This window comes from Panthera onca, chromosome F2, assembly GCF_046562875.1.
Source record: "Panthera onca isolate mPanOnc1 chromosome F2, mPanOnc1 haplotype 2, whole genome shotgun sequence".
In the NCBI taxonomy this organism is placed as follows: domain Eukaryota; kingdom Metazoa; phylum Chordata; class Mammalia; order Carnivora; family Felidae; genus Panthera; species Panthera onca.
In genome coordinates, this window is record NC_138356.1 from 73,737,688 (window position 1) to 73,762,400 (window position 24,713).

The 24,713-nt window shown below is 54.4% G+C and overlaps 1 protein-coding gene across 1 annotated transcript in view; it reads right to left on the minus strand.

The window, feature by feature from the left end:
• OC90 (otoconin 90) overlaps window positions 1-20,034 on the minus strand; it is a 29,805-nt gene extending 9,771 nt beyond the window's left edge. The window contains exons 1-9 of the mRNA XM_060611347.3: window positions 19,962-20,034; window positions 13,787-13,852; window positions 12,429-12,485; window positions 10,220-10,394; window positions 7,589-7,701; window positions 5,575-5,703; window positions 5,369-5,410; window positions 3,826-3,876; window positions 1,813-1,860 (exon numbers count right to left, since the gene is read on the minus strand). Of these exons, the coding sequence (XP_060467330.3) occupies window positions 1,813-1,860; window positions 3,826-3,876; window positions 5,369-5,410; window positions 5,575-5,703; window positions 7,589-7,701; window positions 10,220-10,394; window positions 12,429-12,485; window positions 13,787-13,852; window positions 19,962-20,034 (754 nt within the window). The remainder of the gene's footprint in view (window positions 1-1,812; window positions 1,861-3,825; window positions 3,877-5,368; window positions 5,411-5,574; window positions 5,704-7,588; window positions 7,702-10,219; window positions 10,395-12,428; window positions 12,486-13,786; window positions 13,853-19,961) is intronic.
• Between the last annotated feature and the right edge of the window lie 4,679 nt (window positions 20,035-24,713).

Consider the following 24,713-nt stretch of genomic DNA (forward strand, 5'->3'; position numbering starts at 1 on the left):
CACCCTGGCTTCCAGAAGCGGTTGCCATCCCAGGGGCACAGGAGGCAATGTGCTCGTTGCTCTGCCCCTGGTTACCTCCCAGGAGCTGGTGGTGATGGCTGGGTCGCTGCTAAGCCAAAGAGACTGCCCTCCCCAGACACGGGCTTGCTGGCAAAAGCAGCCGCGACCTGCAGGTCTCGAAGCAGGTGCATCTTTGAGCTACTTGAGGAAAGCAGACTTCTCCAGAGTTTCAACTAACAAAAACCTTTTTTTAACCACGTATTTTTGAACGAAGAAGAACAAGACAGCAGAAGGGCTCTAGTTGCCTGCTATGTGGCTTCCGGGAGACGGCTGAGCCCCGGTTCCCTGCGAAATGAGATTGTTGTCGTTTAACTGCGATTAGGCTCCTACTACGCTATAGACTGGGTGTTTGTGCTTCCCCCAAACTCATGTGTTGAAACCTGATTCCCAGCGGGATGAGCTTGGGGACTTTGAGAGGCGATTAGGTCAGGAGGATGGAGCCTTCATGAATGGGATTCGTGCCCTTACGAAAGAGACCCCACAGAGTTCCCTGGCTCCTTCCACCATGTGGGAACACAGCAAGAAGGTGGCTGTCTAGGAAGCAGGCGTCCCTGAACTTGACCATGCTGGTGTCTTGAGCTTGGACTTCCAGCCTCTAGAACCATGAGACATAAATTGCGTTGTTCACAGGCTACTGACATTTTGTTGTAGCAGCAGGAACAGACTAAGACCTACTACAACCCAGACACAGTATTCAGTGCTTTGCTCGTCCTAAACAACAACCCCACAAATTAGTACTGTGCTCACCCTCACTCAGAGATGAGAACGGGGGCACACAGAGAAGACAGGTCACTTACTGTAGGTCATGGAGCCAGGAAGTCACAGAATGCAGTTCCCCGGGCCACTTGGCCAGAGGTGGCTGTCCTAACCACTGAGCTAGGGGGCTGTTGCACTTCTGGCCGTACTACAGAGAGCCAGTGGTGGTAACTCCCAGCACCATGGGGGAAGGAAGGAAACTGCCTTAAATTCAGTGTGTCAAAGGTCAAGATTGCCATGGTGATACGTCGAGATCGGGCTCACGAGTCTACTGCTGTGGACACAGAAAAGTGGACACAGAACCTCCGAGGTTCTAAGCCGGAAAGATGGTTCCCTTCAAAGTAAAATTTGCAGGTTCAGAACGAACGGACTACTACGCTGTCCTACCCCAGGCAAACGACTGCCCCTCAGAGCGCCTCCTTTACCTGTCAAATGGGGCCTCCTAGGACCAGGGGGATGAACCCAGAGGATGGGCGTAGGGGCTTAGGAACGGGCCGACACATTGAAGTCCTCTGTGATGTCACTGCCTGTTAACCAAGGAATCTGTTTATTCATTCTTAGTAATTAGTCAATGGTTATTATGAGAGATATATGCTTATTAGTAAAGAGTCCATGGTTATTCATCACCACAAGCAAAGTAAATGATTGGATTACTTCTTCCGAGGACACATTGGCCTAGATGGTTTTAGGGACGAGGCTGTTCTCCGTGAGTCACCACGACACGGAACAAGACAGAACAAGACGGAACGACACGAGACGGGACCAGTCTTACAACCTGAGACTGGGTTAGAGACCAGTCCAGCGAGTCTGGTGCTGAACCACCTGTAACTTTTAACCTCCCGGAGCCCCCGTTTCCTACATCATCTGAAAAGTGGGTATACTAATGTGTCTTCTGGGGCCCGTCAAAGAGCGGTCATCAGAACTGAGCATGTATATTTAGATGGCATGTCGCCACCGGATCCCGTGCTGTCCTCCTGCGGAGTCTTCTCTGCTTACTTGTCCTGGAGGGCGTGGTCAGCGGGTCGGCTCTGGTCTCAGGAGCCACTGTGGAAAGAAACCACTCACTTCAATTACCCGCCCAGCTCAGCACGTAAGCCAGGCAGGGGTCGCCTGCAAACAAAACAGCTTTGGGGGCCGAGGGACTGGGGGGCTGAGAAGAGGAAGCCCATGGCGGTCTGATGAGGAATATGGACACGCTGGTCTCCATTAAGTGGACGAGGGGCCACATTAGCACCAGGCCTGTTTGTAGGCAAAGAGACCAGCCAATGGCCCCTTTGGGAGAACGAGACACTATGTCCCCTTGCTGGAGCAGGTCCACGGGGGAAGGCACCCGAAGGGGGGGTGCAGTCTAGCGGTAAGGACAACACCATACAGGCCTCGAACCCCAGTCCGCCACCCAGCTCCATGTCTCGGACAATTTCTCTCTCCAGCTCACTTTACCATCTCTGTGTGGGGTTGATGATTTCATCGGGTTGTGTGAGCGTTAAATGAGATTTAATATTTGAAGCAAATTGTCCAGTGTCCCGCATTGCTTTTTTCACAGCCGCACCAGACTTCCGAAGAAGACGCTGGCCCAGAATCCTCCCGCGCTCTCTCTCATTTAATCCCCTGTCACCCCGGAGGACAGGTGTAACCATCCCTTTCCAGGGGCTGGTAAACCCTGGCTCAGCCCTCGGCCTGTTTTTGCAAATAACGTTTTAGCGGAACACGTTCACACCCATCCAGGTACCGATGTTATGGTTCCAGTCCAAATGACCGAGTTGGGTCACTGTGACAGAGACCATATGGCCCACAAAGCCTAAAATATTTACTATCTGGCCCTTGACAGAAAAAAAAAAAAAAAAAAAGGCCAGTCGCTGCTCTCTGAAGTGAAATGGAAGATTAGAGAGGGCGAACCATGCTTTCAGAGTCCTACAGCTGAAAAATGGGAGAGCCAGGAGTCCATCCCAAAGCTGCTGGACTCCAAAGCATGGTTGTCGCATGACACGATGGTGAGAACAGTCACGGGCCCTTTGTCTTTTCCCCTTGTGACTGAAGCTTCTTCCTGCATTCAGGCTCCCTCCTTTCCTGGAGGGCATTTGTGGGCACTGCTAGGTCATGGGTGTGTGTGCATAAGTGCTGGGGGACCGACGTGTGAGGGCACGGACTCCCTTTCGCCAGTTAGACTCTAGGTTCCTTACGAAGCGTGTTTTCTCTGCACCGTGCCCAGGGTGATGATGGCTGAGGCTGCAGAAAGTGGAAAATGTGCCAACTGAGGGTGATTTGGAGATTGTCTCGTGGGCAGCGAAGCCCGAGGCATAGCCTCGGTTCCTGATGGAAGTGGCCACTGTGGGTCATGCGGGGAATGGTTGCCATGCGGGCGGGGCACATGGTGAAGCTTTGGCTGGGTTCGGGTGCCATTGCCTCTTCTCCTAGACCTGGAGTCCAAGGCACGGGCTGCCCGAGAGCTGTTGGGGATGAGACGCCCTTGGACGTGGAGGGCAGCCGGCGATCAGCTGCACAGTGAGCTCGTGCGTCTTCTCTCACGGCAGCAGCCGCGGAGGAGAGAAAGGCTCAAACTTCTGGGAAGGTGGCGGTGCAGGGCGATCCCCCTGAGGCATAGAATTGCCAAGTGTGGCAAATAAAAAATACAGGATGCCCAGTTAAATTCAGATTTCACGCGAGCGACAGATCACTCTTCGGTATGAGTATATCCCGTGCAAATTCTGCGACATACTTCTACTAAAACAGTATTTGTGGCGCATCTGAAATTCAGCGTCAGGGGACCGAGGGTGACTATCCTGCATCTGACAATTCTACCGAGGTGGGAAGAGGGGTGTGGGAGAGAGCCGAGCGAAGAGAGAAGAGATGCGGGGGTCGGGAGGAACTGAGTGGCTCTGGAATGTTCTTGAGCAGTCTCAACGCAATCCCGGGCAGGGGGCATTTTAGGGGAAGTAGTCCCAGCAGGCAGGCAGATGGCACAACCACAGCGTGGGTATTTGGGCTACATGCCGGCCCCCTCGTGCTCACCTTCTCCCGAAACGGCCATCGCACTGGTGTCTGCGGGGTCCACAGGAACCACTGAAACAGAAAGCCCCGAAGCAACGACTGATGGAACACTGTGCCCAGACCAAGTGCCTCGGGCCTCAGAGGACAGGCTGGGACTGCTGGCCCGAGACGGGAGGGGGCCGCGAGAGCTGTTGCCAGACAAGGGCTTTCGTCCTGTCTCAGGGTTTCCCTGTCTCCCCTACACCTCCCGGGACATGGGATGCTTACGGGGCCCCAGCACAGGAGGGACTGCAGCCCCTGCTGGGTTCTGGCCGGGGAAGATGACCCTAGCAGACCCAGGCTGTGGCAGTGAAAGGCCTACAGACCTCGAAGGTTTGTGAACTGTGATATCCCGACTTAGAAAGACCTCCGTTCAAAAGGGAGGCAGATGGGGGCGCCTGGGTGGCTCGGTCGGTTAAGCGGCCGACTTCGGCTGAGGTCATGATCTCACAGTCCGTGAGGTTCGAGCCCCGCGTCGGGCTCTGTGCTGACGGCTCAGAGTCTGGAGCCTGTTTCGGATTCTGTGTCTCCCTCTCTCGGACCCTCCCCCGTTCATGCTCTGTCTCTCTCTGTCTCAAAAATAAATAAACGTTACAAAAAAAAAAAATTAAAAAAAAAAAAAAAAGGGAGGCAGACGGCATGGAAGAAAGAGAACGAGACCCAGAAGATACATCGAAATAGGACACGCACACACACACCCATAGCCACGAATGTGCTCACGCCTATACCAGCACACTCCTGTGCACGTGCACGCTCACATGCGCGGGCGCGCTGACCTCAGCTTCTTTGACAAACGCCGCGGGGCTGGGAGGGAGACCCCAGCCCCAGGAAAGGAGGGGCGCTCTGCCAAAGCGCACCTCGAGATTCCCATCCCCGGGCACCCGTGGCTTCGGGACGGAGAGGCCGTGCGATCTTTGGTGAACGAGGAACGCCCGGCATGAGCTGAACCCTCGCTTTTCCCGTAAGACGCATGTTTTAGAGTAGGAATGAATACTTGCTGGCTTCAGTAGGCGGCCTGTCTTAAGAGGAGGGACAAAAAATAGCCTCCCCTGCAAGGAGCCCCTGTCTGGGCCCAGACTGCCCTTTCTGCGGTAAGTTCTGGAAGGCAGAGGAGGGAGGAAGCCTGTCTGCTCTTTGGAGGCCTCCGCGGCCAGGAGCTCACCCAGCCACGAGGAGCCTTTTCCCCGACAGAGCACTGGACCCTGTCCTGCCCTCATTGTACACCAGGGCCCTGACTCTAGAGCAAGAGAGAAAGCACCCGGGGTCTACACCTTAACTGGATTAAACGCACCCCTGTCCACATGGCAAAGAACGATGTTTGCATGAGGGCCGTTTGCTGTTGGATGTTTGAACTGGGTTTCTCAGCAGTCATGCTGTCTCCTGGGCAGGGGGAGGTAGGGGAGGGACATCTCCAGTGCCACGGGTCACTCAGGCAGGCCCGGCGGGGGGGTGGGGGGGTATCTCCTAGTTCCAGCTGTAGCCTGGCCCCTGTGGGCCGAGGAGCAGCCTCCCTAGGAGGCCTTACCTCTGGGCGGAAGCGTGGTCCGCTCTCCCGTGCTGGGCGTCTCTGCAAAGAAACACATTGGGAAGCCTGTTCAGGGCAGCGGATTAGGGGACTGTCGGAAGGGGCCGGACTCGCATCTGAAGACACGCGGCAACTAAGGCTCCCGTGCCGGCTCCCGCCCCAGCTTGTCAGGCCCCACCACCGACGCGGGGCCCGGTTCTTCCCACCTGGAGGCTGAGCCAGACAGAAGGAAGTGTCCAGAAGGTTCAGGGAAGAGTTGATGCTGGACTGAGCCAAGCACTCTATGGCAACCTTGTCGCAGGTGCACAGCAGGTGCTCGCAAGGGTCCCCGGACTCTGTGCACGGAGCAAGGGCAGAGCAGGTGGGAGGATGTCACTGGGAATCCCAAGAGCTAATGCGACCTTCCACCCTGACCCCGATCTGCCTGCCAGGGTCCCGCTCCCCCTGTGGGCGTCCTGCTCTCACCCTGTTGGCTCCGTGAGCTTCGGCTGCGCAGGCCCAACCTGGGTTCTGTGCCCCCTCCTCTCACGCTCACCCCCGACCGTCGGGCCTCTACTTTCGACCTGTTTACAGTGTGACCACATATCCCCACCTCCACACCCCTCCCTGGGCCAAGCCCCCATCTGCTCGTGCCTGGGCTCTGTCAGTGACCTCCCCCCGCCCCCGACCCCAAACCTACTGCCCTGTCCACGCTCATGGAGGACAAGCCTTTCGAGACTCAGGGCAAACCATGTCTTTCCGGGGGTTTAGAACCTTCCAGCAACTTCCCAATGGATGTAAAAGCTGTGCTCGGAGCTCATCTCCTTCCTGCTTCCTCACCCCCTTTCTGACTGTCTGGCCTGTCTCCCAAGCACGGGGGGCACCGCGTGCATCGAGGCACACCCACAAGCCGCTGGCATGGCGGCGCCCACCTCCGGGACGGCCGCCAGCTTGCTTCCCGCTGTGCCTCAGTCTTGGCTCCGCGGGCATCTTCTCAGGGGGCCTTCCCCCCCCCCCCCCCCCAGCCCTCCCTGTGCCTTCCCCTGCTTTATCTCCCTCCACGGCTCCTGTCGCTAACACGCTCTAGCACTTGGTTCTGGTATTTTTACAGTGCCTGGCAGCCATGAGGAGATTTGAGAAGGTCAGGATACCCCCAGGACCTAGACGGCTGTCCTGCACCCGGTGTAGGTAGGTGCTCAGTATGCACCTGCCGAACGAACGAATGGATGGATGGATGGATGGATGGACGGACGGTGTTTTCCGTGCTCACTGTGCAGGGATTTAGGCTCGTGCCCCTCCTCACTCCTTTCCCGACGCGCCACACTTCAGGCAGTCCTCGCTAGCTGGACTTTGGGGTCAGTGGAACCCGGGTTCAAACCCTGACGCTGCTACTTAGCCGCTTATGTGACTTTGGGCAAGTTGTTTAATTTCTCTGAGCTTTCCTGCCCTTATTTGAAAACAGGGAATAATGAGTGCATCTCATACGATTGTTAGGACAATCGCATCTCCTGGGTATAAAGCCTTTGGCACATGATAGGTGCCCGTAAAGAACGGCTCCAATGTACCGCGCCCCCAAGGTGCCGTGCTCCCCCCCACGCCTCTGCCTCTTCCAATTCTTCTGCCGGGGTCATCTAGGGACGTGAAATACAATCCCTGGAGTGACATGGTGAGCAGGGTGGCGAGCTGAGATTTGAACCGACTCAGCAGCAACCACAAACCTCATCCGTCCATCACTGCCTCTCTTACGCTTCCACTGCTGACTTCTTAACATAGGCCAGTCACCGTGGTATCTGTTTCACACGGGAGCACTGTTTACGTTTAACAAAGGTACCCCTGTTTTACCTTGAAGCATTGTTTAACTTAATTCTCAAAACAGATCTCTGCACAGGGTTTTCTCCTCCCCGGGCAGAGGTTCTGACTTGTTGAGTGACTGTTCCAACATCACACAGTGTGGGAGCTGCAAGCCATCTGCTTTCCCAAGCTCCCAGGGTGGCCACAGTATAAAATCATAAATCACACAACCTGCCGATGGGCTATTCTTTCATGTCAAGAAGCATTTATGGTGCCTCGACTCCATGCGAGGTACGGATGCCATAGATCCAGCCCTCGAGGGGCTCGGAGCAGAGGCGATGATGTTGTCCGTGGCAGTGATGATCAGGGGGGACCCTGGGAGCCCTGGGCCTGGGACTCCCGAGCTGTCGTTTCTCAGCCCGGCTCCCCGAGACACCGGGAGATGCTCACCACACGTGATCGTCTTGCTGACGCAGTTGACATCTGTGCTGAGCTTGGCAGGATCCTGGAGACAGTCCATCTCGGCGGCTTCCTCGTAGCACCTGCGATGCTGGAAGCAGCAGCTGCGGCAGGCGGGGGAGGTCAAGGTGAGAGCGTGGGGGAAGGTTAAGAGAGGGGAGTCTGCCACTGTGGTGTCTCTGGAGGATTCCTGGCGGTGATGTTTCCGATAGAGCTCTTTGCACACACACGTGCATACGCATGCGTGCACATACATCCGGGCTATGTTACCCGTGCAGCAGGTGCTATTATCATTATGATCATTTATATACATGGGGACTGAGACGTACAAGGCTCAGTAACTTGCCAAGGTCGAAGTCAATCTCAGAGTGAGGCTGACACTAAAACGGGGGTCAGGAGGCTCTTGCAATGCACACAGGAGGTCAGTGGAGACCAATGTAAAGAAGAAAAAGTACACAGGCAGCTCATAGCTTTGGGCCAGCTATGAAATTTCTCCAACTGCCTAACTCAAAAATTTGGGGGATTCAGGGAAACATCTATCAGGGGCGCCTTGGTGGCTCAGCTGGTTAAGCAACCGACATTTGTTTTTGGCTCAGCTCGTGAGCTCATGGTTCGTGAGTTCAAGCCCTACATTGTGCTCTGCACTGACAGGGCAGGTCCTGCTTGGGATTCTCTCTCTCTCTCTCTCTCTCTCTCTCTCTCTCTCCTCTGTCTGCACCTCCTGCACCCTGTCTCTCTCTCTGTCTGCCTCTCTCTCTCAAAATAAGTAAATAACCTGAAAAAATATTAAAAGTTGAAAAAAGAAGAAAACATCTATATAGATCTTACCGTGAGGTAGGCACTCAATAAATGATAGCAATTATTCTTGGAATCTGCTATGAAGGTTCAAAGTAGAAACATCCAGTCCTCCAGGAGTTTGGAGATCCCCACCCCCGTCAACTGAACTGTGTAAAGTAACTGAAATTGGGTGTGGCCCGTCATTCCACCGGTTCGGGGGCCATCACTTCTTCCATCATTGAGACTGTGGTGGATTGCTGCTTCATTTCTTTGACTTCTGGCTAGGTGTTCTAGGCATTCTAATAATTCTAATAAGTAGAAGTGGTAAGGGAGAACCTGAAAGGAAAATACGTTCCCAGAAGTGGCCCGAGCACCATGCCGCACGGATCAGCCTCTTTCTGTCGGAATGTCAGCGAGCCGGTTCTGGGAGTCCGTTTGCTCCTGGTCCCAAAGTTGGGAAAGTGCCCTTCTGGTGCAGAGGCCACTGACATCCTCTGTTGGAGACGTGGAAATGAGAGAGATCTCTTGCTTGATTCCGAAGCTGTTTTTCCTGCTCCAACAAGGATATTTCACTTTTTATGTAATTACTTACTTTTAATCTCCGAAAAGCAATTGGAGTTAATTTGCTGAGCTCCTGCTATGTGCCCGGTGCTGTGGTCCGCAGAGGGGGCGCACAGACATGACATGGTGCAGCTCCCACCCCCCCCCCCCCCCACCCTCCCGCTTAGAGTTTGTTGAGTGGAGCGTGAGACAGACCGTGCGCACGCGCTGTCCCACGTGGCGGGTGCAGGGCAGGGAAGGGCAGGTTTGGGGAGCATGGAGGTTGCATTCAAAGAGGGTGTCCTAATGGAGAGACTCCGGGGCAGACAACGGGCTGTCCCATCTGCTACTAAGGGGAGTCCTTCCTACTTCTATGAGAGCACACACTCTGTCACGCTGGCTTTGGGCACAGGTGCACACGAGTGGGTGGGGACATGGATCCCGGGGTAGAGGTGCCCTCCCGCTGCCAGCAAACCTTTTGCCAAATCCCTGCCAACACCTGATGCATCTAACATTTTAACTTTTCTTCCTAACCTGATGTGTAAAAATAGAGGATTTGTTGTAATTTCCCCTCCCTTGTGTGCAGGGAGGGCACGCACTGTCATGGGGCCCCTTGTGTCTCCTCTATAACCCCCACTAGCCACCTACGTCTTTGAAGCAGGGATAGGATTCTGTCTGTGTGTATATGTCAAATGTTTATTTATATATTTTAAGAGAGAGAGCGAGAGCGGGAGAAGGGCAGAGACACTGAGAGAATCCCAGGCAGGCTCCCTGCTGTAAGTGGGAAGCCTGACGGAGGGCTCGATCTCACCCACTGTGAGATCAAGAAGCCCTGAGCCGAAAGCGAGAGTCAGATGCTGAACGGACTGAGCCACCCAGGCGCCGCTAGGATTCTGTTACATTAAGCAGAGTGTCCCTATGGGATTGGCGCACGTTTGTGCGAAAATTAAACGGAAACCTTCGTAGTTACTTGACCCCTGCTGGCCAGGACTGTTCTGAACAAAGAATAATTTTCCTGGGGAGCTTGTTTAAAATTCAGACTTCAGGTTGTAGGTAAAGGTAGTCTTGAGTCGGTTGGTCTGGGATGGGCCCCTGGAATCTGCATCCCGGTGGTTCTCATACAGGGGGACCCCACTCGGAGAGTCACTACTCTGACGCTTTGCATGTGAGACAGAGCCAGGATCCTGACAACTTCCCAGGACGTGATACGTTGCCATGAAAAGATGAGGAAACCAGTCGCTTCGCAGGGGAGAACTAAGCTCCTGACAGCTTTCCCAAGTATCAGCCAGGCCTCCCAGAGCTCACCTGTCAGACGCGTCCACGGGCAGTCCCTCCATCTCAAACCTGCAGGCACAGCCGTAGTCCTCCAAATCCCGGGGGCAGAGACCGGCCACACACTTCATGCCATTCACGAACTGGAGGAGCGCGGGGAAGTTGGTGAGGACGGCCTGCAGCCAGGTGAAGTGGGAGCCCAGGCAGTCTGCGGGGAGGGGACAGCAGGCCGGGCGCTGGGGACCGGGGTCCGGGAAGGAGCCCCTGTGCCCGGGACTTCCTGCACCGCGGCAACCTACTAAGCACCTACTGTGTACTCAGGGTCGTTCTGGACAATGGGAGGGAGGCAGGCTTGTGAGCCGTGGTCCCTGCCGGTCACCTCCAATAGTCACGTACTTTCCTCCTTACCCACAAAGCTGAAAGGCGCTCAGCGAAGGTGAGCCCCTTCCGCCAATCCCTGGGGGATGTGTCATGCTCATTCTGGGTTCGTCATGCTAATAATCCCGGCTTCCATTACAGTGAGCGGCCTAGGGCTGAGCACATGACCCAGATCTGGCCGAAACAAGGGGAAGTCGGTTAGAGACTTTTGGGAATTGTTTCTTTCATAATAAGGGACAAAGGCATGGAAGACATCCTTTGGATCTACACCTTTCTCCTTCCTTGAATATGGGTAAGGATATGTTGGCTGGGGCTGTGGCAACCACCTTGTCACCATGAGGCCCCAAGCCTAATATCGAAAAGCCAGCGTGCTTAGTTGGAGCGGTGGAGGAAGAATGGGCCTCTGACACCTGCTGATACCTCCGACATCTGGGGCTTTCAGACGGCTTCTGTGAGATGATTAAATGCCTTTGTTATTTAAGTCACTATGAGTCTGACGAGTGGACCCCAAATGTGATACAGTTGTGGCCCTAGAGAACGGATACAGACACTAATAATTTGGGGGCCCCTATTATGTGCCAGAAACTGCTATGTGCTTTAAATAGGACAATAGTTAAGAGAGATAGTGAGTCACGCCTTAGAAAGCATTCGCTTGGCCCATGATCCCATAACCTTCCCGTTAATCCGACAAGGCAGTGCCACTCTGTCACTTCTGTTTCATAGGTAAAAAAACTGAAGGTCAGAGATATGCCCGAGGTACCAACCAGCAACCAACGATTTGCCCTAAACATGAACATTCCTGCGAGCAAAACTGGCAAGAGAGCAATTTCCAGGTTTTTGACCTCGAGCGGCACACCCCCCCTCCCCATTCTCTGCCTTTCTGGCTGCAAGACGGTTAAGCACCAAAGGGGGTGTGACCCCACAGCCATGATTCTAATGCACAGGGTCACCCGTGGGAGCTTGGGGAGGTCCACGAGGGGTCTGTGAGGACTGTTCCCTCCCAGGCTCTTCGAGTTTTTCGTACCCCATTCAAACTTCCATTCCCATGGTTTGTTTTCACATGGCCTCGTCGGAAAACGAAGAAATGATTCTATACGGAGGGAAAAAGCTACTCTAAAGTTCACGTGTGTGTGTGTGTGTGTGTGTGTGTGTGTGTGTGTGTGTGTTTATATAAATAGGCATTTTCACTCAAAAACCTAGCGGGCACCTGCACCGAGTCACATGCACACCTCCAGTGCAGTCCTCTGCCCGTGTTGTCTAATCCCACAGCAGTTCAGAGCTCCTTGCTCCCTGTCAATCACAGGATAGCCTTATTTGGGGGGGTACTTTCAGAAAGCAATGGTGGGAACCATCACGGTCCCAGCAATCGATAGTCACGGGGTAGATACGTAATTGATAAATGGAGCCCTTGACCCTCTTTGAAATTCTTAGGCTTTACGTGTATTTATTAGCTGGGGAGAGAAGAGCCAACCACTAATCTCTGGACTCAGAGGGGAGCGTCCCCCTTGTGACCTGGGCACGTCACATACCTCTCTTAGGCTCGATTCCTAGCCTGGGCAACAGGGGAGCCATTCTCTCTGCTCCCCCCCCCCCCCGCCCCGCCACCCGGGTTGTGGACTGACCAGGACTAACAAAGTCAGGACGATGCAGGCACCTCGCAACCCAGTGACACGCAATGCAATGTGAGACACCACTACTCTTGTCAGAACCCGGATCACACGGCTCAGAGCTTGGCTGGGGCAGCGGGTGCAAGGGAGCCCAGAGAGCAGCGACCAAGGCCCTGGTAACTTCCTTAGATTTCCCACACTCACGCACCCCATGCCCTGACACCCGGCAGACAGAAGCAGTTTGGCATTTCACTTACCAAAGATGTCGGCCACACTTTCCGCGTTTCTAAACGCCCCTTGGAAGGCTGTGAGATCTAAGTGGAAAGCAGAGGAAACAAGTCGGTGGGCCCTTCCCCTGCCCTGCCTCCTCGCCCTGCCCCGCCCCTGTGAAGAGTAAGTAAAACCCTTTCTCTTTCTCTAAGGATGGATTTGACCTCGGACTACCTTTCTAGTAATGCGGGTTACCATGGAGATGCAATGGAAGTGTGTTAGTAAAGCAACACGGCCCCTGGAGGACGAGGTGTATCTGGACGGGCGGGGACCCCGGGTGAACTATAAATACCTACTGGGGAGTCATCGTGTGGGGACCCCCTCGGTGTGATGACCCTTGCCACCGAGCATGTCTCTTCTGGGCATCCTGGAAATGGTACCTATGAAATCGTTACTGGAGATACTAATTCTACTAGAGAATAAAGCTTCTAGGCCGGGGCAGGTCCTGTGGGCGCTCTCCGTGAGCCCCATTCCCTTGCATCTGAGCTGCTACCTGGGGGGGCTCCTGGGATCCTGATGCGCAGATCGCCCGGGATGCTCTCGCTGGAGAGAAAGGGCTGTCATGGCCTGCTGCCACACGGGGTTTCCTGGCCTTGTTCCCATCGAGTGCCAAGCATGCGCTGTGAGTCTATGCATCTGTGACAAGTTCTCCCCGGACTGGGCATCGCCCTTGGCCGGGGGGTTATGGCATTTGGAGAGGGGCCAGATTGTCATTTGGGTCTGGGTGGCACCGATCGCTTTGCTCGCATGGGCTCATGCACAAATAATTTGGTTGACTCAGCTCGCCTCTCTGAAAGGCTGGAAGTGAACCCTGAGGTGGGGGCGAGTGTGGCCGGCTGGTTCGCTATGCATTGTGTCCTTCAGCGGTACCCGGTTTAAGAGCCCACCTGAGAAATCTTTACCCTGTCTCACCAGGAAGACTTCCCCCTCCCAAAAAACCAGTTACGGATCTTCCTTTCTTATAGGTTGAGCCCTGGAATGCATTGTCTTTCTTTCTCTCTTTACCTTGCCTTCTAGGAGTCTCAGAGCTCAACCTGAAGCTAAAATACCGTGACCATATTACCCCCATGATCAACCCATTTACTTCCATCTCCTGTCCCCCTTTCAGCTGACCTTTATCTTTTGATGGGAGCTTTAGCGCTCTGTCTCCAAAGAGAGAGCCATGGTGGGTCAGACATGAGGGGAGACAGTTGAGGGAGAGGCTTTTGAGCCCCATTTGAATCACTGTGCCTACAAGAGCCACAGCAGTAAGTGGTGTATTTAGAAAGGGTCATTTTCTCTGCCAGTATCCCAGACAACTTCCTTCCCAGCTAGGTCTCCCAAGAAAAGTTCAAAAAATCCTTACTGATAGTTTTTGCGAGTCCTGGAGGCAGCTCCCGTGGAAGGTGTGGGGTGTCCAGAGGATGGCCCCCTATAATCGAGGAGGACAGCAGTGTTAGCAGGAGCAGTGTCATAACCCACTTGCTGGGAGGGGCAGCCAGCAGGCAAGGGGATGAGGGGATGCAGGTAAATTCAGTTCGACGTATATTTTTCTAGGACCTACTCTATGCCGGGTCTCTGGGGTAGCTGTTGCTGAAAATAAGGTGGCCCTACTGTCTCACATTGGTTGGCCTTAAGAATGGCCTTCTGATGGGCAAAAGACGTGAGTAGACACTTTTCCAAAGAAGACATCCAGATGGCTAGCAGACCCATGGAAAGATGCTCCACATCGCTCATCATCAGGGAAATACAAATCAAAACCACGAGGAGGTACTCCTCACGCCTGTCAGGGTGGCTAAAACGAACAACTCGGGCAACAACAGGTGTTGGCGAGGATGCGGAGAAAGAGGATCCCTTTTGCATCGTTGGTGGCAATGCAAGTTGGTGCAGCCCCTCTGGAAAACCCTACGGAGGTTCCTCAAAAATTAAAAATAGAACCACCCTATGGCCCAGCAATTGCAGTAGTAGGTATTTACCCAGAAGATACAAAAATGCTGATTCAAAGGGGCACATGCACCCCAATGTTTATAGCGCTATCAACGATAGCCAAAGTATGGAAAGAGCCCAATTGTCTATCAACTGATGGACAGATAAAGAAGATGTAGCGTCCGACTTCGGCTCGGGTCATGATCTCGCGGTCCGTGGGTGAGCGCCCCGTGTCGGGCTCTGTGCTGAGAGTCCAGAGCCTGGAACCTGCTTCAGATTCCGTGTCTCCTTCTCTCTCTGCCCCTCCTCCATCTGCACTCTGTCTCTCTTTCTCAAAAGTAAATAAACATTTAAAAAAAAAGAAGATATAGTAATATATATATATAATGGAATACTACTTGGTGATGAAACAGAACAAAATCTTGCCATTTGCAACAATGTGGATGGAACCAGCGTGTATTATGCTAAGCAAAATAAGTCAATCAGAGAAAGTTAAATATCATAGGATTTCACTTATATGTGGAATTTAAGAAACAAAACAGGTGAACATTGGGGAAGGGAAGGAAAAATAAGATAAAAAGAGAGGAGGCGAAAGGACCCCACCCCAGGAAGCCTCTAATCAAGGACAGGGCTTTCCCTCTCTGTCGGCAACCAAAATGACCAATGACTGCCAGGGGTCTGTGCGCCCCGAGACTCAGCTCCCGACCCTGCATTTATCCACAGGGGAGTCACGGTGAAGGGATGCAAATGTTGAATTGCATGAGCTACTCAGCAGGGAGCCAGCTGGACTTGGCCTTTTCCCAGCCTTGGCTGTCTCCCCAGGGGCCTGGAATCCTCATTATGAAGCAGGGGGTCTACGAGATTCCGGAAGGGTGGGAGCAAAGGCCGTGATAGCAGATGAACTTGGATCTGCAAGATCTGACCCCGTGGATCAGAGAGGCGCTGTGAAGCCTGGAAAACGTGGCTTACTGGCCGGTGCACCGTGGACGCTCAAATGTCACGGCAGCCATTCGTCATTATTAATTATTACCATTAGTGCTGTTATGAGCAACTCCTTCCCCTCGCTGCCCCCTTTCCCCTCCACACTAACAAGTGGTTTGCCTTGCTTGGCCCTCACCTTCATCATCGACCTCATCATCGCCCCCGTGGACTTATCCCAGGGACATCGTTAGCAGGTGCCTGTCTGCGGGGGAGCAGCCCCCCCCCACTACCAACCCCGTGGGCTCGCGCTGGGTCCCTCTGCGGCCAGGCCCTCCAGGGATGGGTTGGAGGGGACGCAGCCTGGCTCCCTGGCTCCTCGCACGACGAACTTCAGCACGATGAGCTCATCCCAACTCCCAGCGGGACGTGCTCTGTGGCTGTGGCCAGGCGTGTCCTCTCCAGCCCTCCGGATTCCTGTTCCCACCGAGGGGCATTCCCTCCAGCCCGAGAGCCATGGGCTGTACGAGGACTTGACCCGCGGACAGACGTTCCGACCCGGGGAGACCCAGCACTTCCTTCAGCTCCAGGTGGGTCCTACCGAGGAGCCCACGTGATTGCTCTGGCACATTCCACGTTTGGTCTAATTGCCTCGGACACGATTTCACCGGTGTGCCAGCCGACGGCTAAGAACATCTGCGGCCCACTTCTGCGGCAACAGTAAAGTGCCGCTGGGTCCTCGCTCGCTGGCTCACGGTGTTCTGGCGGGTAGAGGTGCTCCGCTCGCGGAGAAGTGCTCCCAAGCATGCGTGCCCCCCGCCCCCACTCCCAGTCCTCTCAGGGTGTCGACACCCACACATTTCATTAGCAGCTGCAGAAGTCGCCGTGGCTCTTCAATTGTGGATCCCAGAGGACCGGATTCGTTCACTCGCCCACTCCAGAGGGATGGCAGTGGGGGAGATGGGGGGTGGGGGGTCCGAGGGGACGAGGGGGACAACACTCGGCAGAATAAAATGGATTCTGGCTTGGTGAGCGCGCTGTTCGAAGGGAAGGCAGCTGGCATCCGTTCTGTTCCGGAATCTGTTTTGCAGGCATCCCCTCCAGTCCGGCGCTGCGCCCGGGGCCTTGGGGCCCCCTTCGCTGTGGCCGTGCCACAGACACCGAAGCCGAGACCCATGGAGGGAAGGTCTAGCTGCTTCCACCCGGACACGTATGGCTTCCCTGGATCTGCCCCTTCCTCACTCTGCCAAAACGTCTCCGACTTTGAAGCTGATGCTTCCAGGATGCTTATCGTTTTCCAGACCCCAAACGAATTCTTGCTGTCCTGGCTTTGCTTGTGCGGTGCCCCGAGCCTCGGACGCCTGCTCCCCTTTGTGTCACTGGCCCTTACATTTTCACGTCCTGCCCAGAGTTCCAGAGGGCCTACCCGACCCCCAAACCGGGCTGGGTTAGGGACACCTTCCCTGGCTCCCGTAACGCCGGGACGCCCTTCTCTCGCTGCCCTTGTGACCCCGGGTTGCAATGACCTGTGTCGGTGACCGTTGCGTCCACTAAACCAGGGGCTTCCTGAGGGTAAGAACGCTGACAAACGTAAGCGCGGTTCAGCAGATATCTCTGCAGTGAACGAATGAGCAGCCCGTGGTTGAACTATGCCATCAAATGGCCAACTTATCAGCCAGTGAGTGACGGCCCAGTGGAATCGCCTTGTAACCTTTAAGCAAAATTAGCCATCTCTAGAGAGTGGAAGGGCGAGGTCTGTCGGCGGTTATGAGCGGTGTCTCCTACTATGAAGTGTTCTGCCCAGAAGATCAGCCGGGAATGCACAACCCCCCCCATGTCCAGCCGCCTCTCCCGCAGGTTCTGGCAGGTGGACGCACAGAGGACGGTGGGGAATGGGCACCACTTCTGCTGTGTGATGGGGGCCTGGGTCGAGCTCCCTGGTAGGGAAGGTTCAAGGGTATCTCCCTCTCCTAACAGGCCTGACCACCATCCCACCGGCCAACACTTTGGAGTCACGAGCCAGCTCTCAGCGAAGAGAAGAGAGAGGGCAACCTGGCCCCGGGTGTGCTGAGGGGGCCGCTCCCACCCCTGCCACAGGGGTGAAGAAACACCCCGGAGAGAGCCGTGGAAGTGCACAGAGACACTCCACCCCGTCCGCACGCCCCAAAGCCTTGCCTCGACGTCTGAGTCAGACGGCCCTGGGGGTGCGGCTTCGAGAAGGCGCCCGGCAGAGTTCCGGCTCTGTGCCTGCGGTGCTCGAAAGCCCGAGGGGTGTCTGCACAGAGTTCACGTCCCCCATGGCTGTTCCCGGCCGTGACCCAGCAGGTGTACCCCAGTGGCCCAGCTTCCTGGGGCACACGGGACGTTGCTTATGGACTCCTCCCTAGCGGCCTTGCCAGACTTTCCTCAGACCCAGCTGTGGTCAAGGACGCACCCACTTCTCCTGTCCTGGTTGCAGTCCTGCCATCCCCCAGGTGTTTCCTCCAAGGACGTCTGCAGTCCGGGCATCCGTTTCCCAGACGACCCAGACCAAGGCACCACTGCTGCCTCTTTGAGACTAGGCGTGCGGGTGGAGGCCTCAAGCACAGACAGGGGCGCCTGGGTGGCTCAGTCGATTAAGCGCCCGACTCTTGGTTTTGGCTCAGGTCGTGATCCCATGGTTCGTGAGTTCGAGCCCCAAGTCAGGCTCTATGCTGTCAGGGCAGAGCCCGCTTGGGATTCTCTCCCTCCCTCCCTCTTTGCCCCTCCCCTGCTCGTGCTCTCTCCCTCTCTCCCTCTCTCAAAATAAACAAACTTAAAAAAATTAAAAAACAAAACAAAACAACAAAAAACAGACCTTCCCACCCACCGCAGCGCCTGGACCAAAACCTGGTGAATTTGTTGGCTGGGGAGCGTAGAATCCGTGGTGGTCACACACTCACCCCTGCAAAGTCGGGGCTGCAGGTATGGGACATTTAAATCCACACGTGCACGTATATGTTTGCACTTCAACTTTCTATGGCTCTAATTTTTTTAAAAAAATTTTTAACATTTATTTATTTTTGAGAGAGGGAGAGTGTGTGTGCAACTTTCTATGGCTCTGATTTTTAAAAATTTTTTAACGTTTATTTATTTTTGAGAGAGAGACAGAGAGAGTGTGTGTGTGCAAAGGTGTGCACGGAGAAGTGGCAGAGAGAGGGAGACAGAGGCACCAAAGTGGGCTCCATGCTGACAGCAAAGAGCCTGATGTGGGGCTCGAACTCATGAACAGGGAGATTGTGACCTAACCGACTGAGCCTCCCAGGTGCCCCAGCTATGGCTTTATTATTTTTTTTAATGTTTATTTATTTTTGAGAGAGGGAGAGAAAGACAGAGTATGGACAGGAGAGAGGCAGAGAGAGAGAGAGGGAGACACAGAATCGGAAGCAGGCTCCAGGCTCCGAGCTGTCAGCACAGAGCCCGATGCGGGGCTCGAACTCACAGACCAAGAGATCATGACCTGAGCCGAAGTCGGCCGCTTAACTGACGGAGCCACCCAGGTGCCCTGATGTGATCTCATTTTAAAGGATAGGGAAGAGATTGAAAAGCTATAGAATAGTTCATAGTTTTATCATAAAAAATGACGGACACCAAGGCCATAGTTGGAATTTGAACAAGACAGTCAGGGTCTGGGTAAAGGTGGAGCCGCTGGCCCTGGGGACCCAAATCACGACAAGATGGCTTTAATGAGGAAAAAAAAATCATCCGCGAAGGAGCTAAATAATCAATAGCAGCCCGTCAACTTCTGGAAATGGGAGTGCTCCTTTGTCGTGCAGGGAAGGTCTGGGGCAGACCTCGGGAGCACCCAGAGCTGCAGGAGAGCTTCGGGGTCCTCCGTGAAGTGCCTACCCGGTAACGGGTGCTCACCGATTTCCGGGGAACACGCAGATCTCTGCGCATCCTCTAACTCGGGTCACGGTCGAGACCAATTCTCAATAATGTTGACACCCTCACTACTGTGTTTGGAAGGGAACCTTGCAGAGGGAGGCTCAGCGTGTTGGTCCCCAGTTTACCCGAACATGAGGAGGGAAGGAAGAAATGGCTGGGTAAACGGGTGACGTCAGTCACTCGGGAGCCAGAGCAGTCGTAGGAAGGAAAGAAGGAGGTGGGGGGCTTCGAGAGCTGCACCAATGTGCAAACAAGAAAGGAGGGAGCCAGAAGTCTCGGAATCATCACGACTGCACGTGAACTGGAAATGAGTGCCCGGGCTGCCAGGGAGCTTGCTCGGATGTCTTCAGGCTCTGGTGGTGCGGGACCCCGGTGCGGGGTGGAGGTGCCTTTGCAGCAGACACACCTACACAGGGGTGTTTCCTGTCACATGTGGAGAGGACTGACACACTCCGAAGAAACGAGCGAAACACGGGCCAGCGGCCGTTGAGCAAAGGCAAGATGAGATGTACCATCCGGGGTGGGGGAGGAATGGTTGAGTGGCCACCCTGCCTTCTGCTCTCCCTGGATCTCCTCCTCATCGCCCATCCTGCACCTCGTGCCCCGGGCAAAGTCCTCAAATATCAGCTGAATTAAATCTGTGGCCCGTCATTACTGTTTGACTTCCATCCCTCCCAGGCAAGAGGATAAAAGTAGTAACAAGCAAATAAGATGACATTTGACAACACTCCCCAGTGTTCATGTTAATTACATAACAAGCCAGAAATTCGGTGGAAAATACCGTTACTCACCGCCGTGAGGGGCCATCAGCATACTCAGGAGAAGCACGATCATAGCGTGAGGGCAAAGGAGGGGCTGAGGCATCCAGGGAACAGCCTCCTGGGAGAGAAGTAGTTGGAAGATGATGAGTACGCTTTCGGAAATCCCAGGAAGTAAGAACGCCCACGAGCTCTTTGTCCCATAGCGCATTGAGGTAGCAGGAGAAAGCCCTAGGAGGGTTTCTGTCCCAGCTTCGCCACTAACCAGCATCAACTAATGACATTCAGCAGATCACCTTCTCTCCCTGAGATTCAGTTCATCCATCTGTAAAATGGAATCTGAACCCGGGCTCCTTGAGGCCACAGATCTGGTGTCATTTATTCATTTTCCCCATGGTCCCTTATTGTGCTGCGACAGGCACATCGCAAGGATCCCAGAATGCAAAGTGAGCGAAAACCGCTCCTTATCTGTGAGTTGTTCACAGAATAATAGGGAAGGGAGGCAGCTGAACAAGGGCTATAGTTTGACTTTTGTAGACGGAGCTGTAAATAACCCATATATTGGGCTACCGGGGCATTCTGAGGATGTACCTTCAGTAGTCTGACTTTGAACCTTACCAACGCTTGACATAGCAATAAATTTGGCAACCACAAGGTGGCGCTGCCTGCCAACAAACAGTGCTTTCCTGAGGGACTATTTCTTCCTTCCCCCTGGCTTCTGAGCGATTTGAACGCCTGGTTGCTGTCCTAGCGTTCAAGAGACCATGCCTCAGGGACTGCCATGGGGGTGGTGGTAAGGGGGCAGAGTCCAAGAACTGACTGCATTTCAATCATAGCACCCCGTGATCTGAGCAAGTCATCAAACATTTACCTTCAGTAGCCACTTAGTGCAAACAGGCCAGCCATGTATTTAACGGGGAAGGAGAAACATTAAAGACCAGAGGGATTTTAGAATAATTTTAGCTCCCTGGGAATATAACTCTTCAAGAATGTCAGATGGATGGTTGACTTGTGCGTAGAACAGAGTATGAATGATAGCACAGTGTGATCGTGCTACCCCAGGGGCACCCACATGGCTGCTGGATGGGGTTGCACATGTTGTGCACTGGGCAAGGGTGTTGCACTGAGGGGCACATAGGGGCTGAAATGCATCCAGTGTTCAACTCCCAAGTTTGCCCTTTGCCGGGCTGCATCAACCTGGAGGAAAGAGCACTTTCTACGGTTTGTCCTCCCAGAGACAAAGCTGTCCCATGTCCTGGTGGCCCGGCAAATGGACCCAGGGCCACAGTGGGTCACTCTACCTTGTGGGCAGGGATTTGTACTGTGGAAGGTGTCCCAAAGGAGAAAACATTTGTAGTTCCTGAGATCGTTACCTTCCCCAGGGCCTAGCATAGCCTCTAGAAGCTATAGAATAAATGTTGAACGACTGCGGAGGGCAGAATGTGAGTTCTTGGAGATTCCCACTGAGCTCAAGCATCTTCTAAGACTCTGGTTATTATCTGATGGACAGAATGCTCTGCTTTAACCTTTTGTAGCCACATAAATTCCTACAGCAGGTTAACGTTACAGGTTAGACCAGCTCTCTGATCCTTCTGCGGAGATTTGGGTCTGAATGGCTCCTTGTCAAGGCCAAGAAACCAGACTGAAACTTCAGGGCGAGGCCTGGGATGTCTCCAGATGGAAAGTGGCCACCCTGGAAACTCTGTGGGTGAACAGCTGAAGGCATTCTAGAAGGTTATACCCACTGAAGTCATACCCACAAGACTGAGGCTGATGTCATCACCTGGTACATTTGGTATCATTGCCACCACAAGGAGGGCATGCTAGGAGGTCTTGCGGTGGGGTCCCCTCCCTCAAGAAAGGGAAAAAAAGCCTCAAGGCAACCTGGCTATGTGTGACAACATCCTTCATGACCTTGTAACATGAGACCATTTAATCAGACTGCGTGTTTGCGTGTTACCATATATGGGGGACAAAGAAGTAGAAAACACATTAAAAAAATGACTCCAGGTGGCGTTCTGGGCTCAGTTCTTCGGGTACAGACCCAACTGAACCGTTTCCTGGGGGAAAAAAAAGCCTCGGTGTCACGACCCTCTGTGCGAGAATCCTGCGACAGTCGGAGCTTGGAGAAGGCTCTGGATTCATCTCATTCAAACTCTCTTTACAGATGAGATCATTGAGCCCCCGAGCCCGGCAACTTATGGTCACAATGTCCCACTTCCCATGAGCTGGGAAGTGCTCATGATAATAACAGTGTCACTTATGAGGCTATTGTGAGGGCTGAATGAGCTGATCCACGCAGGGCAGTGACAACAGTGCCTGACGGAGAGAAGTGGCTGGAAAACATTAGTAATTACAGCCACTGTGTCTGGCACACAGGAAAGACTCAGTAAACAGCAGCTGTTACGATAAAGGCCCCTCTGCCCTGTTTGAGTGGAAGCCCCGCCCCCCGTCTGGTGAAATGAAGCAGGTGGTCAGTTTCGTGTCGCGCCTGCTGTCCTTTTTCTCCTAGGACACTCACTTCCGGGAGGCGATTCCCCTGGGTTGTCCTGCCGCTCAGAGGAGACAGGCTGAGGGTGATGCTCATTGGAATTACAGAGACCTCTACTGGATTTTCAAGCATGTATCTATTAGAAGGGGAAGGAGCCAAAGTGACCTTATTACAGACAAAATCTTGACTCAGCTCTAATGTGTCTTTTTTAAAGTCGGGAGGCGGGGCGGCGGGGGGGGGGAAGGGAGTAGTTGTTTAACGGGCACAGAGTTTCAGTTGGGGAAGATGAGGAAGTTCTGGAGAGGGATGGTGGTGAGGGTCGCACAGCAGCGTGAATGTATGTAATGCTACTGAACTCCACACTTAAAAATAGTTACAATGGTAAATTTTAGGTTGTGTGTATTTTGCCGCAATTAGAAGCAAAGTAAGTTATAAACTTTAGGACCTTAATCCCTTTATTTATTTATCTATTGTTTTAAGAAGGCTCCACGCCTAATGGGGGAACTTGAACTCATGACCCTGAGATCCAGAGTCACATGCTCGGACTGAGCCAGCCAGGCGCCCTGTGGACCTTATTCCTTTAAACACTACCTTCCATTACTGGGTCATTCTTTGTGTCATGGGCCCCACCACGCGTGCGCCTTAGACTGGCATATAGAGATTTGACTAGCACACGCCTCACTTCCTTTCTTTTTTTTCTTTTAAATGTTTTACTTCTTTTTGAGAGAGAGAGCGTGAGTAGGGGAGGGGCAGAGAGAGAGAGAGGGAGGGACAGAGGATGCAGAGCATCCGATAGCAGATGGGTTCCGTGCCGATGGGGCTCGAACTCACGAAGCACTAGATCATGACTTGAGCCAACCTCAGAACCTCAACCGACGGAGCCAGCCAGGCGCCCCACGCCTCACTTGCCGTGCAGGGACCTGAGGCTCAGAGACGTCCGGTGAGGCCACAGTCCCCTTTGCCAGGAGGCACCACTGCAGGGGGTGCCACCACCAGACACGATATTCGGTCTGAGGCCAGCCAGTCCGAGGTCTCTGCTCCACGTATGGTACCCGCCCGACAGTGCCATCCTGATGGTGGAACCCCCAACAAACAAGCGGCCTCGCGATCTTTCGCGGGAAGACTGTCGTGACTTTTGGGAGCACCTGCTTGGGAGGCCCCTCGGAGTGGCCAGCCACCGGCTGGGGTGCGGTGTGACACTGTAGTTGGCAATCCCGAGCCGAGAGCCAAGCAAAGGGAACCTGGGTGCCAGCCGGAGGGGACAGCACGCGCTCAGCCCTGAGCCATGGGGAGCGAGACCCGAATGCGGGGCGTGCACCTCGGGGTCTGCAGGTGGGCGAGCACAGGGCCACTGCGGAAGTCAGCAGCCTTCTGTGGGTCGAGCCAGGTGCCTCGGGTGTGGGGCTGTGTCCACCTTCAGGAAGAGCTGCCTTTTCCTCATTTACCCAAGGAGGCCTCCGGGGCCGACGGTAAACACTCACTGTCCTTGGGGAAATGGAGGCTCCCCTGGCCTTGCCTCGGGCCCTGGCTCCCGATGACTGACTCCAAGGCACTGTGGGAAGTGTCTAAGAGCAAGACCTGTCTAGCTGGCCAGGCCTGGGGTGGGCTCGGCCTTTTATATACTGAGCGTCCTGAGCCAGGCACTGACGCTGCTTGGAACTCGTTTCCCTGGGCACTAAAATGCCCATAAGGGGGTTCTTCATCCGGGTATCTTGAGGGTTAGACGGGGCACCGTGCCTGGTGTAGGCCAAGTGCTCAGTAAGTCTGGCCCCTTTCCACACCAGGTGCCCTGGGGAGAGACATGGGCGCACACGGGTTTGCACGCCCCTCGCTGATGGGATGCAGTGTCCCCAGGGACACGCAGCAGGTGCCGTGCCTCTGACGTTGCATCTTTTCGCACGCACAAGGGCTCAGGGTGACCGATTCCCAGCGACGTCCTGGCGTAGCATCCAGGTCTCAGGCACCCCTTGAGAGCACCCCCCACCCTCCCTCTCTTCTGCCATCCATTTCTCCCCCCCTCCAACCTGTCATCCTTCTCTCTCCCTCCCTCCACCTTCCCGCCCTCCCGCCCTCTTCGACTCCCTACCCCTCGGGGGAAAGGGGATGCATACCTCGAAGGTCCCACTTAGAAGCAGCTGGATGAACGGATGCTTGACTTTGAACGAGATGGAGACCGAGTCCTTTATACCCCAAGGGAAGACCCTTAGTCACGTGATCCCTCCTCCCCCCACTCCTCACGGGGAGGGGACCGCTTTTCCAGCAGGTTGGCAGGTGGGAGGCCTCTGAGGGGGAGG